This window comes from Cavenderia fasciculata (genome assembly GCF_000203815.1).
Source record: "Cavenderia fasciculata unplaced genomic scaffold Scf_Dfasci-G-o-33e01.r1-3, whole genome shotgun sequence".
Taxonomy (NCBI): domain Eukaryota; phylum Evosea; class Eumycetozoa; order Acytosteliales; family Cavenderiaceae; genus Cavenderia; species Cavenderia fasciculata.
The window spans coordinates 843,909-859,600 of record NW_004457734.1 but is presented as its reverse complement, the minus strand read 5'-3'; the positions used below and the strand labels follow the sequence as shown (position 1 = coordinate 859,600).

The 15,692-nt window shown below is 36.2% G+C and overlaps 5 protein-coding genes across 5 annotated transcripts; 2 read left to right on the top strand and 3 right to left on the bottom strand.

Annotated features, from left to right (window-relative positions):
- Positions 1–251: 251 nt before the first annotated feature.
- On the bottom strand, positions 252–1,362 carry DFA_04564 (uncharacterized protein; the record flags this gene model as incomplete). Its single annotated transcript, XM_004360236.1, has 5 exons — positions 252–278; positions 350–495; positions 579–784; positions 863–1,180; positions 1,325–1,362. 5 exons carry the CDS (start codon positions 1,360–1,362, stop codon positions 252–254), a joined length of 735 nt encoding a protein of 244 aa, XP_004360293.1.
- An 81-nt stretch (positions 1,363–1,443) lies between these two features.
- DFA_04563 (uncharacterized protein) lies at positions 1,444–4,193 on the top strand (the record flags this gene model as incomplete). Its single annotated transcript, XM_004360235.1, has 4 exons — positions 1,444–1,446; positions 1,486–1,589; positions 2,566–3,241; positions 3,315–4,193. 4 exons carry the CDS (start codon positions 1,444–1,446, stop codon positions 4,191–4,193), a joined length of 1,662 nt encoding a protein of 553 aa, XP_004360292.1.
- A 549-nt stretch (positions 4,194–4,742) lies between these two features.
- On the bottom strand, positions 4,743–6,437 carry DFA_04562 (uncharacterized protein; the record flags this gene model as incomplete). The annotated part of the gene is made up of 1 exon (XM_004360234.1): positions 4,743–6,437. One exon carries the CDS (start codon positions 6,435–6,437, stop codon positions 4,743–4,745), a length of 1,695 nt encoding a protein of 564 aa, XP_004360291.1.
- A 2,850-nt stretch (positions 6,438–9,287) lies between these two features.
- rpc3 (RNA polymerase III subunit) lies at positions 9,288–11,549 on the bottom strand (the record flags this gene model as incomplete). The annotated part of the gene is made up of 5 exons (XM_004360233.1): positions 9,288–9,802; positions 9,886–10,062; positions 10,160–10,280; positions 10,366–11,391; positions 11,487–11,549. 5 exons carry the CDS (start codon positions 11,547–11,549, stop codon positions 9,288–9,290), a joined length of 1,902 nt encoding a protein of 633 aa, XP_004360290.1.
- A 308-nt stretch (positions 11,550–11,857) lies between these two features.
- On the top strand, positions 11,858–15,687 carry copA (WD40 repeat-containing protein; the record flags this gene model as incomplete). Its single annotated transcript, XM_004360232.1, has 3 exons — positions 11,858–12,011; positions 12,109–13,091; positions 13,177–15,687. The coding sequence occupies 3 exons, from the start codon at positions 11,858–11,860 to the stop codon at positions 15,685–15,687; spliced, it is 3,648 nt and encodes a 1,215-aa protein (XP_004360289.1).
- Between the last annotated feature and the right edge of the window lie 5 nt (positions 15,688–15,692).

Sequence of the window (15,692 nt, the reverse complement as noted above, 5' to 3'; positions counted from 1 at the left end):
CACTTGTGTTGTGGGAAAATAGGTACAATGAATATCAATGTTTGGTCAATATTTAACTAAAATAGATCCTAATGATATCATTCCTCCTTATTGTTCCAATCTAATAATAACAGTAGGTAGGTTTCATTATAATAAAAAAAAAAAACATGCCAACAATCCTTTTTCAAAATATATTGTTGATAAGTGGATCATGATGGTAGTTGTTGTGTGAGTTGTGTACTTTTTGGTAGGAAGTTGTATATTGTAGTGTTTTAGAATAATCTAAAATCAAATGTATCCTAAAAATTAAAATAAATATATTTAATTATTTAATTAATTTACACAGGTGTATTGTATTATTTTGACATACTTGAATTTGACTGACAGCAGTCCAAATACATTCTTCAACATTTCTAACATATTCTGATCGCAAGAATAAAAAGAAGAATAAAAGTGATGCAAAATCAAATATTTGAATTAAATCAACAAAACTAAATACATATAATGGACATCCTCCTAAATTAATTGAAAGATAGTGAATGAGTAAAGGTTTATAAATTGATTGGAATACATATATATATATAAATATTGTTACCTACCGGGTAAATATTTTGACCAAACAAATAATGGAAGATAATTGCTAATATTGAAAATGGCACCCAAAATTAAAAATATTCTACTTTTAAAGGTTGGACCTTCACCTCCAGATCTTGTAAAACTAATCATCAATACTAAAATTAGAATTGGAATATGTTGAAGTATAAAGAATCCCAATAAAATATAATAAAAAACTGTATTTTCCTCTCTAAAAAGAAACAAATAAAATAATAATTTAAATATTAGTACCTATCATTATATTCTTTTCTTTTCTATTTTTACATACACAATTTCAACATAAAGAAAAGTTAAGAAACAAATAAAACATAATAAAAAGATGATTTCGGGAAGGGTAATATTTCTCTTGACAGTGGTAATTAATTTAGCAGAGCCTTGTTGGTCGGGTGGAATCAATGGATCTGATTCTTTGTGTGTAGTTTTTTGTTTGGAAGAGTTTGATCTATATCTTCTTTGATGGTTCAATGCCAATGTCAATGCCAATGCAGTAAAACCATGTAATGTTAAACTGGCTATAAAGAATATTCTCTCAACTTGTTCTTCTCTTTCTCTATCCATTGCATATCTAATTGTATTTGATGCTCCTCTATAGTTTAAACAAAAAAAAATGTATATATATATAGGTTAGTTGACTGAGTTGATTGATCAATTGTGACCAGGGGACAGGCAGGTGGTCGTTGTTTGTTTTTTTTTTTTTCATTGCCATTCGGGACAACATGTCTCTTGATACCGCGAAAGAGTCAACGAATCATCCATCCATCTATCCATCCATCCTCTCTCTCTCACACACTCTCCTTTCTCTTTTGAGCAGCATACCTTAAACCAAGAGTTAAATAGTATAAGATCCATATGGTATTTGAAATAGTTTGAGTTCTAATCTTTTTGTGAAAGACAGCCACCGAGTTGTACTTGAATGCGATGATGATTGCAAATATAAAGCATGATAATGCCAATACTGCAAATATAATGGTAATCGATGGAAAGCTAAAGTATTGGTTTAAAACACTAATATGCTCGGGGCATACCGGAACATTAATCTGTAATATTTCACCCATCACTCCGATTCTATCTATCTATATGTTGTGTAATGTAATAATATTCTTGTTGTTGTTATTGTGTGTTGTTAAAAATGAATGTACTATCAATCTAAATATCTATCTATCTATCTATCTCCTGATTCCTCTTTTCTCTTGACTATCTCCTTCTATTTTAAATATGAAGTAATCTAGATTATTATTTATTGTTGTTGTTGTTGTTGTTGTTGTTGTTGTTGTTGTAAGTATTACTATTATTAATATATTTTGTTATCTCTTTGCTTAACGTAAGTCGAGTTTATACATGTGAGTGGAGGTCAAAGAAAGATTAAAATACAATTAGAAATTTAAAGAGGAAAAAGTTTTGGTCTTTTCATTTTTTTTTCAGGGGGCACTCTCCTATCTTTGTTCAAAATGACTAGAGAGAATCTCATTCCCACACACAAACATGACAACCCTTGAGTATCCAGGTGATCAAACATTAAGAAGAAAAGTGTACCATCCCGAATACAAAGGGTGATACAGACAACTATATAAAAGTCAGGTCGGTCAACCCCTTCCCTCTCTATGAGTCGAGTGGTATCTATTCTTGTTTGGAGTACTTAACATACATCGGAGGAGAGAATCAAAGTAAAAGTCACATGCATCAAGTCAACCCAATAATAGTTAACTTGTCATCATTATGATGTAACATACTATATAGTATCTAATACAAAAGATAGTTATTAATAACTATTTAATAATAATAATAATAATAATAATAAGTTGGGTCGAGTGTAAACTTTTGAAAATAAATGAGAATCAAAGATGACAGTCAATCTATCATCATTCATTGAAGAAGTTGATTGTAGAAATATAGAACCAATACAGTCACAAAGTAGAAGATGTTCAAACAATTAATATTGGGAAGAACTACAACAAAATATTTAACTTGTAGTGGCTCAATTACTAGTAGTACAACAACAACAACAAAGTTTAATATCATGTCAAATAGATTAACAAATTATTATAGTTATTGTTCTTCATCTTCATCAACTACTTTATCATCGAAAGAAATAATATCAAATATATTAACAAAGTTAAACAAAGATGAGCGAGTAAAGAGTAAAGAAGAGGTGAAGAGATTAAAACAATATGAACAAGATTTGGAGATGAATGAATCATTGTTGGACTTTCATCTTGCAACCTTTTACTCGCAAGGTCTATCAAACTACTTGCAACAAGATGAAGTCAAAGCAATGGAGTTATTTAAAAAGGCTGCTGACAAGGACTTGGCAGAAGGTCAATACGCAATTGCAATGAACTATCTCACTGGATCAATCTCTAATCTATTTAGACCAATCTTTCCTTCTATTATCAACTATGACGATGCAACATCAACCACCACAAACAATGAAAGCGTTATTATTGGAGATGGTTGGGTATCAAATGGAAAGCAACAACAAGAAGGTGAATTTGATTTCAAACAATGGCTCAAAGCTGAAAAGAAAAGAGTACTCTTTGATAAAGAAAATCATTTTAAATTACAACAACAACAGATGGAAAAGAAAAAAGAAGGTCTTAGATGGTTAACTCTAAGTGCAATTCAAGAATATGCTTATTCCCAATTTACTGTAAATATAATTAAAATATTATATAATGTAGAGTTGTTTAGTATTAATTTGTTTGGTTTGTTTGTTTGTTTAGCTTGGAATGATATTATTAAATGGTAAATTTGAAATGACAAAGAATGAAGAACAAGGAATCTATTGGTTGAAAAAGTCAGCAGAGAATGGAGATATCAATGCAATGCATGAATTGGGTAAATATTATTTCCAACATGCCGAGATGTCACTCATTGAACAATTAGCTGAAAAGGCTCAAGATGACGAGGTGGAGATTAAAGTTAACAAGGAATTGATGGATCAAGCAATCGAGTATTTCGGCGAAGCTTCAAAGATGGGAAATTGTGAATCAAGTTATCGAATTGGATCAATTTATATTAGCGGACCAACCGAAGAAACATTGCTAAAAGGAATATCGTATATGGAACTTGCAACCAGTCAAGGTAGTGGAGAAGCCGCTTTTCTATTGACAATGTTGTATCGTAATGGATTGGTACCACAAGAATACCGACCACAAGATATAGATAATATTGACACTACATTATTAGACTCTCATCATCAACTATCACATCATTATTTAAATATTGCAATTGGGTTAAATGATCCAACTGCATTACTACTACTTGGTGAATTATACTTTAATGGAAATGATCCCAATTATCCAACAGTCAATTATAAAAAGGCATTACATTATTTTAGTGAGAGTGCCAGACTTGGAAACTCGGATGCCTGTGTCAATCAAGGTGTCATGCACTTTAATGGTTTTGGAACACCAGTCGACTACCAAGCCGCTTTCTACTGCTACCAATCAGCCTTTGAAAATAATCCAAAAAATGAAGCTGCCATTCGTAACCTACATACAATGCATCGTGATGGTCTAGGTGTACCAAAATCTCAAGAATTGGCTACACTCTATTCAAATCTATTAATTAAATTAAAAAATCAAAGTGAAACCAATTAAATCAAATAAATAATAATTAAGTTTTTTTTTTTGTTAACAGATAAATATATATAATAATTCTTATTATTATTGTACATTTGTTATATAGTACTTTTGAGTTTTTTTTATTAATTCAATAATATATACTTTTTTTTTTCTGGAATTGTTTTCATTAAATTATTATTTGCCTGTTGTTATTATTATTATTATTTTTGAATTGTTTCTGTCTGTTTGGTTTCATTATATTTATATTATTATTATTAATTATTAATTATTATTATTTGTGATTTTGGGGGGAGGGTTTTCAATTTGGTTGGTTGGGGATTATTTTTTTTGTGTAGCCGTGGATATCGATATGGTTTGAATTGATTGATTGATTAGATTGATTGATTGGTTGATTTAATATGATGGTGATATTAGTATGTGAAGTTGATTATTATTGCAAGGGTTTGGTTGGGGGAAAAAATAGAAAGGAAAAAAAAATGTTAAGAGTCCTCTGATTATTATTATTAAAATGGTATGGTCTTGTATATATATATAAATATACTATATACTGCTACTACTACTATTTCATCTTAGTAAAAAACCTAATAATCTTCTTTTAAGTTTGATGGCGGCCTGAGTGGTTGATTGTGGACCAAAACTGAGACGAGTCGTTTGTGGACGGTTGTCATTGTATTGGTAGACAGTGTAGGAAAAAAATGTATTGTCATTGCTCTGCGTGTTTTTGAGGAGAGAGAGGACAATGACACGGAGGTGAAAGGGGAGCATCTCCCAGAGAACGGTCAGGGTAGGGTCACCGTGGATTGTGAAAGCTTGGAGTGTAGTGTAAAAGAGTTGTTGGAAATAATCAATATTGGCCTCTTCTTGCATGGTAGAGATGAGTGTATGCACATCAATAAGATCGTTAATCTCAAAGTAGAGCATACTCTCATTATTAACTATATTTCCATGATTCTCAAACAACATTGATAAATTGAAATTATCTGGATGTAATGTTGGTGGAATTGATGGTAATACCATATTTGCAACTTGTTGTTGAGGTGGTGGAGGTGGTTGTTGAGGTTGTTGTTGTGGTGGAGGTTGTTGAGGAGTGGATGGTTGATTCTTATAAACATGTGGTGATGGAGATTGTGGCGTTTGTTGTTGGTGTTGTTGATGTTTTGATGATTGAGATTGAGTTGGTGGAGATGGGGTGGATGGTTGACTGGATTGATTCGATGATGATATTGTTGGTTGTTTTGAAGATAATGATGAAGATATTCGGGTAGTATTTGGTGATGTAGATTGTGATGATGAATTATTATTATTATTATTGTTATTATTAATGGTAATTGGAGATGATACAGAGGAGGATGATGATGGAGTATTTGGAGTTGATTCAAAATTGGAAAAAGGTGTTCTGGCATATGATGATGAAGATGAAGAATGTGGAGTATAAGTATCTGGACTAATTGGACCGCGGGAAGATGATTGACTATTTTGATTTTGATTTCCTCCTACTCTGACTGAAGTTGGCATTATATGATGCGTTGAGGGTGGTTTGGGAGGACTATTTGTATTATTCATATGTTGTTGTTGTTGTTGTGATCCTCCATGGGATGATGGAGGAGTACCTGGTGGTGCACCGCCAGAACCAACTGGATTGTTGTTGTGGTGTGGTGGTAACTTGGTCGACAAGGATATCGAGTTGGACGATGTCGATGGCGACGAGGTAATATGATGGTGATGTGATTGTTGGGGTGGAGAGGTTGGTTGAGATGATGATGACGAGGAGGAGGAGGAGTGTTTGGTTGGAGTTGGATTTGGACCTGGCTTCTTTTTCCAACGTGGTGGGATTTTGTCAAATATACTCTTCTTTTTAGTGGTTGGTGGTCCACTGTCATCACCGCTGCTGCCACTCTCGTCAGACATGTCCATGGCCATATTCCCACCAGATTGGCCCATCATCACTGCCATTTGGCTACTATTGGGGGTACTATTACCATTATTATTATCATAGTCTCCATCACTTGACAAATTAGTAATATTGCTTGAAGTGACCAAATTGGTAGCGGTCGAGGATGAAGATGATGATGGATCACTACCTGTATAGTGTTTGACTTTACTCTTCTTAATAACTATTCCTTGTTCATGTTGATCAAATGACTGTTGTGGTTGTTGTTGTTGGTGATGTTGTTGTTGCTGTTGTTGTTGGTATTGTTGTTGTTGTGGAGATGAACTCTCGTGTTGGTATGGGTCTTGGTCGTCTGTTTGTCTCTTCATCTTTTAAAGATTTGATTTAATATTTCAATCTAAATATTTAAATAATAATAATAATTATAATTATTAAATATTAATATTAAGATTTAGAGGATAGATCTATCTAATCATCTATGTATGTATGTATTTGGCAATTTGAGGAGGAGAAAGATGAGGAAGGGAATGAGATGTGATGAGGAGAGGAGAGACTAAACAACAACAAAGAGTCTACAATCAATCAATGTACTACTGTTTTAATTGATCGACTAATTGTTGTTGTTGATGTTGTGATGGGTATTGTAAACGACGACGACTACACAACAACAATGACGATTGAATTGTTGATTGCTAGCTAATTGGTTGATTTAAAAAGATAAGATACTTTTCTGCTGCTTGATTGGCCAAAAAAGAAAAGAAACGGGCGTCACCCTAAACGAGTGGGCGACAAGGAGATTATGAAGATATTGTTTTTGGGGGTTTGCACAAATTGACTAATTGGTACTTTTATCTAATTGGGTTGTTCAAATTCAATCAGATACTAATTATTATTATTATTATTATTATCTGTGTGTAGAGTTATGTGTGTGTGTTGGATGTGATGTGTGGGTAAGATTGTTATGGTGATGACAAGATGGATTGGTTGATGGTTTGGGACGAGGAGGGAATGAAAAGGGATCCTCTCCCTGTCCCTATTCAATTGATATATTTCTCCTCCTACTCCTCGCTTGTCAGTGTGTGCGCAACACTGTATCAAGTTTCCTTTCTTAGGGAAAAGTAAAAGTGTATCTTTGTGATCACAAAAAATCTCCTTTGCCTGAAATTGCCCTGATCTCAAAAACACTGGGGATAAATATGATACTAACTATACTCTATGTATGTATATGATATACGTATGATATGATATGTATGTATGATGGGTGGGTACTCTTTCTTACCTTGTATATTTTTTTTATTTTTTTTTATCTTTACTCTATCTTGTCTTTTTTATCAATCTGTCTGTCTTTTTTTATATTTATATTATATATTTTATTTACAATAGTTTCTGATGATGGATGATTAATTTTTTAATCTCTCTCTCTTCTCTTATTTTGTTTTATTTTATATGTGTATTATGTAAGTATTAGTTTATATTATTTGTTTGTTTGTTTGTCTGACTACTATATATATATGTACATAAATATATATGTGATATGAAAGTTGGGGGATCTATAAAGGTTGATAATGATTGGTTAATTGTCAAGTTGCTGGTGTTGTAGCTGCAGTGCTGCGTGCAAGCAATGCGTCTAAAAGAAAAAGAGAAGGTTCCTATGATGTGAAAATAAATGTGCAGCTGCTACTTTGCGATTCAAATCAACTAGGCTCTTGTCCAAGCCCTGCTCCTCAGGCCTGATGGCTTGGCTCAAAGGGAGTAGGTGGGGCAAGACTATGAAGTCTGTTGTGTTGTTTGATGTTGTTGCTGCTGAACACAACAGACTTTTCTTAGATTCAATTAATAGATGGATGTCGCACAATACATGAATGAATGGTTGTGTGGGGGGTTGGATATAAGTAGCGAGAGACACTTCTAGGGTAGATGGATGGACCATCCATACCACCATGCCTATGCCTATGCTTGGCACCTCTTTAAAAGACACACAAGACTTCTTTTGTTGGTCTACGCCCATCGATGGATGACTAAACGCAGCGACCTGTAAATAGACGCAGGACGAATAAATCGATTCGTTGTGAATTAATCGATTAATCAGTACCTGCCTAGCCCAGTCCCCCACTCTCAAAAATGCCCCACAAAAAAATAGTCTATGCTACCCAAATTATTCCTCGCTGATGTAGCCCAACGACCGTTTGGTGACAGGGTTTCATTTTTAAACCAACACACAAAACAATCTACACCTATGCAACGGCTATTTTGCCATCCGCGGATAATCCAAAGCCAAGGCGATGCCTTCAATGGGTGAACGTGCAAAGAGGCAGAGATAGAACTCGAGACCTTTGCATGGTCCTATTTTTACGTTTTTTTTCCGCGTGACCCTTCCTGAATAGGACTGGACGCGAGCAAAATTTTGAAAAAACAATTTGTCAAATTTTCGTTACAACGTTCGTATTGCAAAGAGATCCCAAAATATTTCTAGATGGTCTAGAAGACCCCTAGAAACTAGTTAGTTTGATAGGCCAAAAGAAACCCCCTATGCAGCGCTGACGGAAAAAGCCCACCAATGAATGAATGGCCGTGTGTCTGTCTGAAACCCTTATTCTGATCTTTTTTCAAAACCCTGCAAACAACTTTTATAAACGTTGTTTTTTCATGAGCTGGTGCTACGATGAGGAGGAAAAAGGAAGAGGCGGCGATTAATTGGTGGTTCAACAAAAATAAACTAATAATAAATTTTCAAAATGAACCAAGATCTTTTGTTCAAGTTATTGGAAAAAAACTCTACCCATCCCAATATTTTGTCAAACCATCTTGGGTTCTTGGTCTGGCACTTTAAATGAGATCGATCATGCAAACAACATGGCCAATGTTGCCAACCATCCCCAAAAATTTTTTGTTGTTGGTCAATTGCCAACCAAACGTGGTTGTTTAAACTTTTGTTGGACATGGTGGTTTGTCGTCATTTCGTCTATACCATGGAATATTCGTTTAGGATCCATTAATGGTTTATAATTGTTGGATCATCCATTAAAAATAAAGATAACCACCAACCGATTAAAACTATTTGTTTGTTCCATTTTTAGTTTCAGTTTAAATCAAACCTCGAACTTTTAGTCATATGGTCTTTAAAGACGATAAAATTATTGTAGTAAAAGTTTGGATTAATATTTTTGGAATATTAAAAAAAAGAGTATTATTATCTTTTTTTTATATTTTATTTTCTATTAGAAATGACTTAATACTAATAAATCACTATCAAGATTAAGAATGGTAATTTCCAAAACCTCTGTAATTTTTTGTACTTTGGTAACGATTTTAGATTGATCTTCAGACATTTCCTTGTCGGGTACAGTTTCTAGACGCTTGATTAAATCAGCGTGTGGTTGAGCCTCTGCTTTGAGACGAAGACGAGTGTTATAAATAGCCTTGTAGATGTCGTCAATTGTCATTTCCGTGACGGCATCACGATTGACAAAGAAAAGGTAAAAGGTCTTTGCTGCAAAATGATCGGCCGATCGAGGAACCTCTTGTAATTTAACAACACCTCGTTCCATCATCTTGAACAACAACACCTTGCATTCTTTGAGTGGAATCATGGCCATTTCTGCTATTTGTTTGGCATCTAAAAACTTTTTAATCATCAACAGTTTGAATAATCTCAATCCTCCATCTCCATATTTTTGTTTAATAATTGATTCCAACATTTTTTGATTTACAACTTTTGCTACATCAGATATATCTAAAAAAAAAGAGAGAAAAGAAAAGAAAATTAATAATTTTTAATAAATCAAAAGGTTTGATATATAGATTTCTTATTCTTACTAATATTATAAATTCCAGTTTCAAGTGTAGATGATCTTGCTTGTTTTGTAATGATGGCAGGTCTTGAAGCAGCCATTAAAGATAAATAATTTTCAAAATGTTTGTTATCCATTTGTTGATCCATTCCATCAACCATTTGATTATAATCTTTAAATACTTCATCTGCAATAAATTTAGCTAAACAAAAAAAAAGAAAAAAAAGAATAAATAGATTTGTTAATATAATATAACCAACCAACTATATTAAACCATTTAAAATTTGTTGTTTACATACGACTAATATTTGCATTTGGATCTGGTGAAGATTTAATTGATCTTTTAACAAGTTTTAACATTGATTCATATAATGCTGCTGATTTTCCATCCAATTTATGTTCAACAAAATCAATACATGCCTTAAAAAATATTAAATATTAAAATATTAGTATAAATATTATAATTATTTCTTTTTTCATTTCTTTTTCTATTTTTTTTTTTTACCATTAATTTAAATTCTAAAAGGAATTGATCATAATTAACTTTCCAATAAGTTTTTTGTTCTTCTAAGAGGTCATGTTGATCTTGTTCTACTTGATTGATTACGTTATATACAGTTGAGAGTCCCTTTGTTTTTTTGATTGGTTGAGAGTTGGCCATGTTATCATCTGTAGAGATTTTATGGCTTTCCGAGATGACAACAAACTCATCGTCTTCATCCTCTTCACCAGCTTTTTTTCTTTTCTTGGCAGCCTTTTTACTGGCTGTGGGAACTGGTTTCTTGGACTTTGATTTCTTTTTCTTTGAGCTATTGTCGTCATCCATATCTTCTGGTTCCTCTTGATCGTGATCAATTTCAACGGCAATCGATGTATTGGGGATGAGATTGTGATCAACCTTTTTCTGTTTACGGTTGAGGATTGATGAGGGAATAGCAAACGGATCGTTTAGATGCGACATGCTGGAGGTGCTCGAGTTAGACGACACACGTCCACCCTTTTCTCTCTTTTCCTTGACAGTTGCCTCACCATCTTCATCATTTTGCGAGATGGGACGTGGTTTGGGTACCTTCATGATAAAGTGGTCGACAACGAGTTGTGTAAAGAGGTCTTCAAAACGACGCACCAAATCCTCTGGGTCAAAAGAACCAGCACGTTGACTATAGTACGATACCGATTGCTTGACCACCGACTCCATTGTCAAACGTCCATTGTCCATCAACTCTTCAATGATGACAGCACATTCTTGGTCGTATCGCTCCTTGATGAAATTGATATACTTGCCAATGCGAAGTCGATGTATAGCATTGTTGACATTGGCTACATAGTAGGCATCAGACACTTGGTCTTCAGCCGGTCCCTTTTTGTTCTTGTCTTCATCCTTTATAATGTATTCTTCAAAATCAACCAATTGATGTTGTAACAACACTTGCAATGATTGTTTAATACGATTGGTTGGTATTGTCTTTAATGCTGTTGTTAATCCTCTAATTGTAGATTTCCCCTTATTCACTAAATGTTTAAATACTTCCTAGAAGAAGAAGAAGAAGAAGAAGAAAAGAAGAATAAAATGAAATATAGAGTTAACAAATAAACTACTTTACTATGATCATTGATGATACATACTGATACCTCTTCAACATTCCAAAACTCTTTAACAATATCAATTGCTACTGTATTTCTATACATTTCTTCTAATTCATCCAATAACTAATACTAATAATATAGCAGTATTAGTAGTTCGGGTTAGGGTTGGAGGGAAGAATGATGATCGATCATTCTTGTTTCAAAAACACTCAAAGTCAAATTGCTGAAGATCATTTAATTTTTTTTTATTTTTTTTTTTTGTTCAAGCCTGTTGATGATTCACCAACCTTTGTCCTACATATTAATCTTCTTTCAAGTATCTCTCACTCTCAGTACATAACCTTTCCTTTCTATCTCTTTCTATTATTATATTTTGTATTTATAGACAAGAGAGAATAGAATAGAGAGAAATGTTATATAAATATGAAACAAAAAGTAATAGAGTAAAAGGTCTAAGTTTTCATCCAACTAGACCTTGGATCTTGGCATCATTACATTCAGGATCGATTCATTTATACGATTACAGAATCAAGACTTTATTGGAAAAGTTTGAAGAACATGATGGTATGATAAACAAACAAACAACAAACTAGAGAGAGAGATATATCTATATATACATATGTTAACATTGGTTGTTTCCTTTTAATTTTTTTTTTTTTAGGACCTGTAAGAGGAGTTAACTTTCATATGACACAACCATTATTTGTGTCTGGTGGAGATGATTACAAGATTAAAGTATGGAATTACAAACAGAGAAGATGTTTGTTTACGTTAAAGGGACACAAGGACTATATTAGAACAGTCGAGTTCCACAGAGAGGCACCATGGATCTTGTCGGCTTCGGACGATCAGATCATTCGTATTTGGAACTGGCAGTCTCGTACATGCATTGCCGAGCTCAACGGACACAACCACTATGTCATGTCGGCTCAGTTCCATCCCAAGGACGACTTGATCGTGTCGGCATCGCTCGATCAGACCATCCGTATCTGGGATATCTCTGGTCTCAAGAAAAAGACTATCACCATCAAACCGTACCGTGACAATGACAGTCTACGTCTCCAAGACGAGATCTTTGGCACTGATGTCATTGTCAAGTTATCACTCGAGGGTCATGACCGTGGTGTCAATTGGGCAGCTTTCCATCCAACCCAACCCGTCATTGTGTCGGCATCGGACGACCACCATGTCAAGTTGTGGCGTATGAACGATCCGATCGTCGACACGCTCCGTGGTCATTTCAATAATGTCAGTTGCGCACTCTTCCATCCTCGTCAAGACCTTGTCTTGTCCGACTCGGAAGACAAGACTATCCGTGTCTGGGATATGGCCAAAAAGACGACCATCCAGACCATCCGTCGTGAACACGACCGTTTCTGGACACTTGCTGCACACCCCAACGCCAACTTGTTTGCTGCCGGTCATGACAGCGGTATGATCGTCTTCAAGTTGGAGCGTGAGCGTCCCACCTTTGTCCCCAACGGATCCGACGGTGTTTTCTACCTCAAGAGAAAGCATTTCAACTCTTTTGACTTTTCAACTGGTCGTTCTGTAGTTCTCTTTAACATTACTAAAATCCCTTCAAATAATGGTACTCAAGTAATGTCTTACAATGCTTCTGAAAGATCTATCCTTGTTTCTTCTGTATGTAAAATGAAAAAAGAAAACAAAAAAAATAGAAAGAATTCTTCAATTAACCTTTTTTTTTTGTTTCTTTATTTTCATTTAGGACGCTGATGGAGGTAGTTATCATTTATATAAAATACCAACAAGAGATATTAGTCAAGTTGATTCAAAGAAGGGTAATGGAGTAGCAGCCATTTTTGTAGGTAGCAATAGATTTGCCGTTTTGGATAAACAAAACAACGTTATTATCAAGGGATTGGACAATGAGGAAGTCAAGAGATTCCAACCGGCTCAAACTGTCGAATGGTTGTTCCCAGCACCAGTTGGCCATGTGTTGGTGTTGACCGACGAGAAGATGATGTTGTTTGACATCCAACAAAAGACAGCGGTTGCCGAGTTGTTTACTCCATCGATTCGCTATGTCATCTGGTCCAAGGACTACAACTATGTTGCCTTGTTGGCACGTGACAGCTTGATCCTTGCCACCAGACGTTTGGAGCAGATCTGTATTGTCAGCGAGTCTGTCTTGCCCAAGAGCGGTGCGTGGGACGAGAATGGTGTCTTTATCTACACCACCTCTAACCATCTCAAGTATCTCTTGCCAAACGGTGACAATGGTACCATCAAGACACTCGACACCACCATCTACCTCACCGGTGTCAAGGGGTCGCGTGTGTTTGCCATTGACCGTGAGCTCAAAAACAGACACATCGAGATTGACCGTTCCGAGTACTTGCTCAAGCTTGCACTCTTCCAAAAGCGATATGCAGACGTCATCAAGATTTTGCGTGAGAGCAAGTTGGTTGGCAAGTCGATCATTGCCTACTTGCAACGCAAGGGGTATCCCGAAGTCGTCCACTTTGTCAAGGACGACCGTACTCGTTTCAATTTAGCACTCGAGTGTGGAAACCTCGACATTGCATTGCAGTCGGCCAAGATACTCGACGACAAGCAGTGTTGGAGCAGATTGGCCGAAGTCGCACTGAGACAAGGTAACCAGCAGATTGTCGAGATGGCATACTCGCGTACTGGCGAGCTCGACCGTTTGTCGTTCCTCTACTTGTTGGTTGGTAACACATCGATGCTTAAAAAGATGATCACCTACGACTCGACCGATATTATGAGTCGTTTCCAATACTCGCTCTATCTCGGCGACATTGACGAACGTATCAAGGTGCTCCAAGAAGCCGGTCTCCTCAGCTTGGCCTACATCACCGCTTCGATCAACGGACTGCGTGAAAAGGCCGATCAACTCGCCAGCCAGATCACTGCTGACGGCAAGACACAACTCCCCTCTGTCCCATCCAACCCATTCAAGCTACTCCCCCCTCAACCCGTCTACATTGCTCCCGAAGTCAACTGGCCGCTTCTCAACATTGCCAAGAGCTCTGCCGAGCTAGGTGGTCAAGACCGTAAGTTTGCCATGGACAACTCTGGTGCAGTCGATGATGATGATGAAATTGACAACTCTGGTCCCAAGATTGGAGGTGGTGGTTGGGGTGACGATGACGACATCATGGCCGAAGACAACAACAAAAACAAAGGAGACGAACAACAAGACAGTAATGGTGGAGGTTGGGATGACGACATTGTCATTGAAGGTGGAAAGGGTGATGGATCAGGTTGGGATGATGATATTGACATTGGTACTTCTGTCTCTAAACAAGACATTTCTAGTATGTTTGTCCCACCACAACCCGGTTCGTCATTTGGACAAATTTGGTCACGTAACACCAACTTTGCAGTTGACCATATTGCCGCCGGCTCATTCGAGACTGCCATGAACATGTTGAATCAACAGGTTGGTATCGTCAACTTTGAACCCGTCCGTTCATTCTTTATCAACATTCATATGGGTGCACGTGTGGCTCTCTCGTCACAAGCTGCCCTCCAACCCATCATTGAACCACTCCAAAGAAAGCACGGTCAGCCATATGTATCATACAACATCCAACACCTCTTGGAACGTCTCCGCACACTCGCCTACAAGTCGACCACCGAGGGTAAGTTTACCGACGCTATCCTCCACTTTACCTATATCCTCCACTGCGCCATCTTTACCACTGTCGAGTCCAAACAAGAGTTTAACGAGATCAAAGAGTTGATTGGTGTGTGTCGTGAATACATTACTGGTTTGCGTATCGAAACACAGAGAAAGGAGTTGCCACCCACCCAATTGACCCGTGTTGCTGAATTGGCTGCCTACTTTACTCACTGTAATCTCGAACCTACTCATCTTGTGTTGGCACTTCGTTCGGCCATGAACAATGCCTACAAACTCAAACACTTTGACTTGTCGGCTTCGTTTGCTCGTCGTCTCTTGGATCTCTCACCACCAGGCGATCTCAGTACTCAAGCCAAAAAGGTGATTGCCTTTTCCCAACAAAACCAAACCGACCCTTCCATCACTATCGCCTATGATGAAAGAAATCCATTTGTCATTGACTCGCTCTCCATGACCCCAATCTACAGAGGTTCTCCTTTGGTTCGTTGTCCACTATGCTCTTCATCCTACCAACCTCAACACAAGGGTAAACTCTGCAATATCTGTCAATTGGCTGAAATTGGTAAAGATACCACTGGTTTACAATTAATTCTTTTACAACAAAAATAATAAAA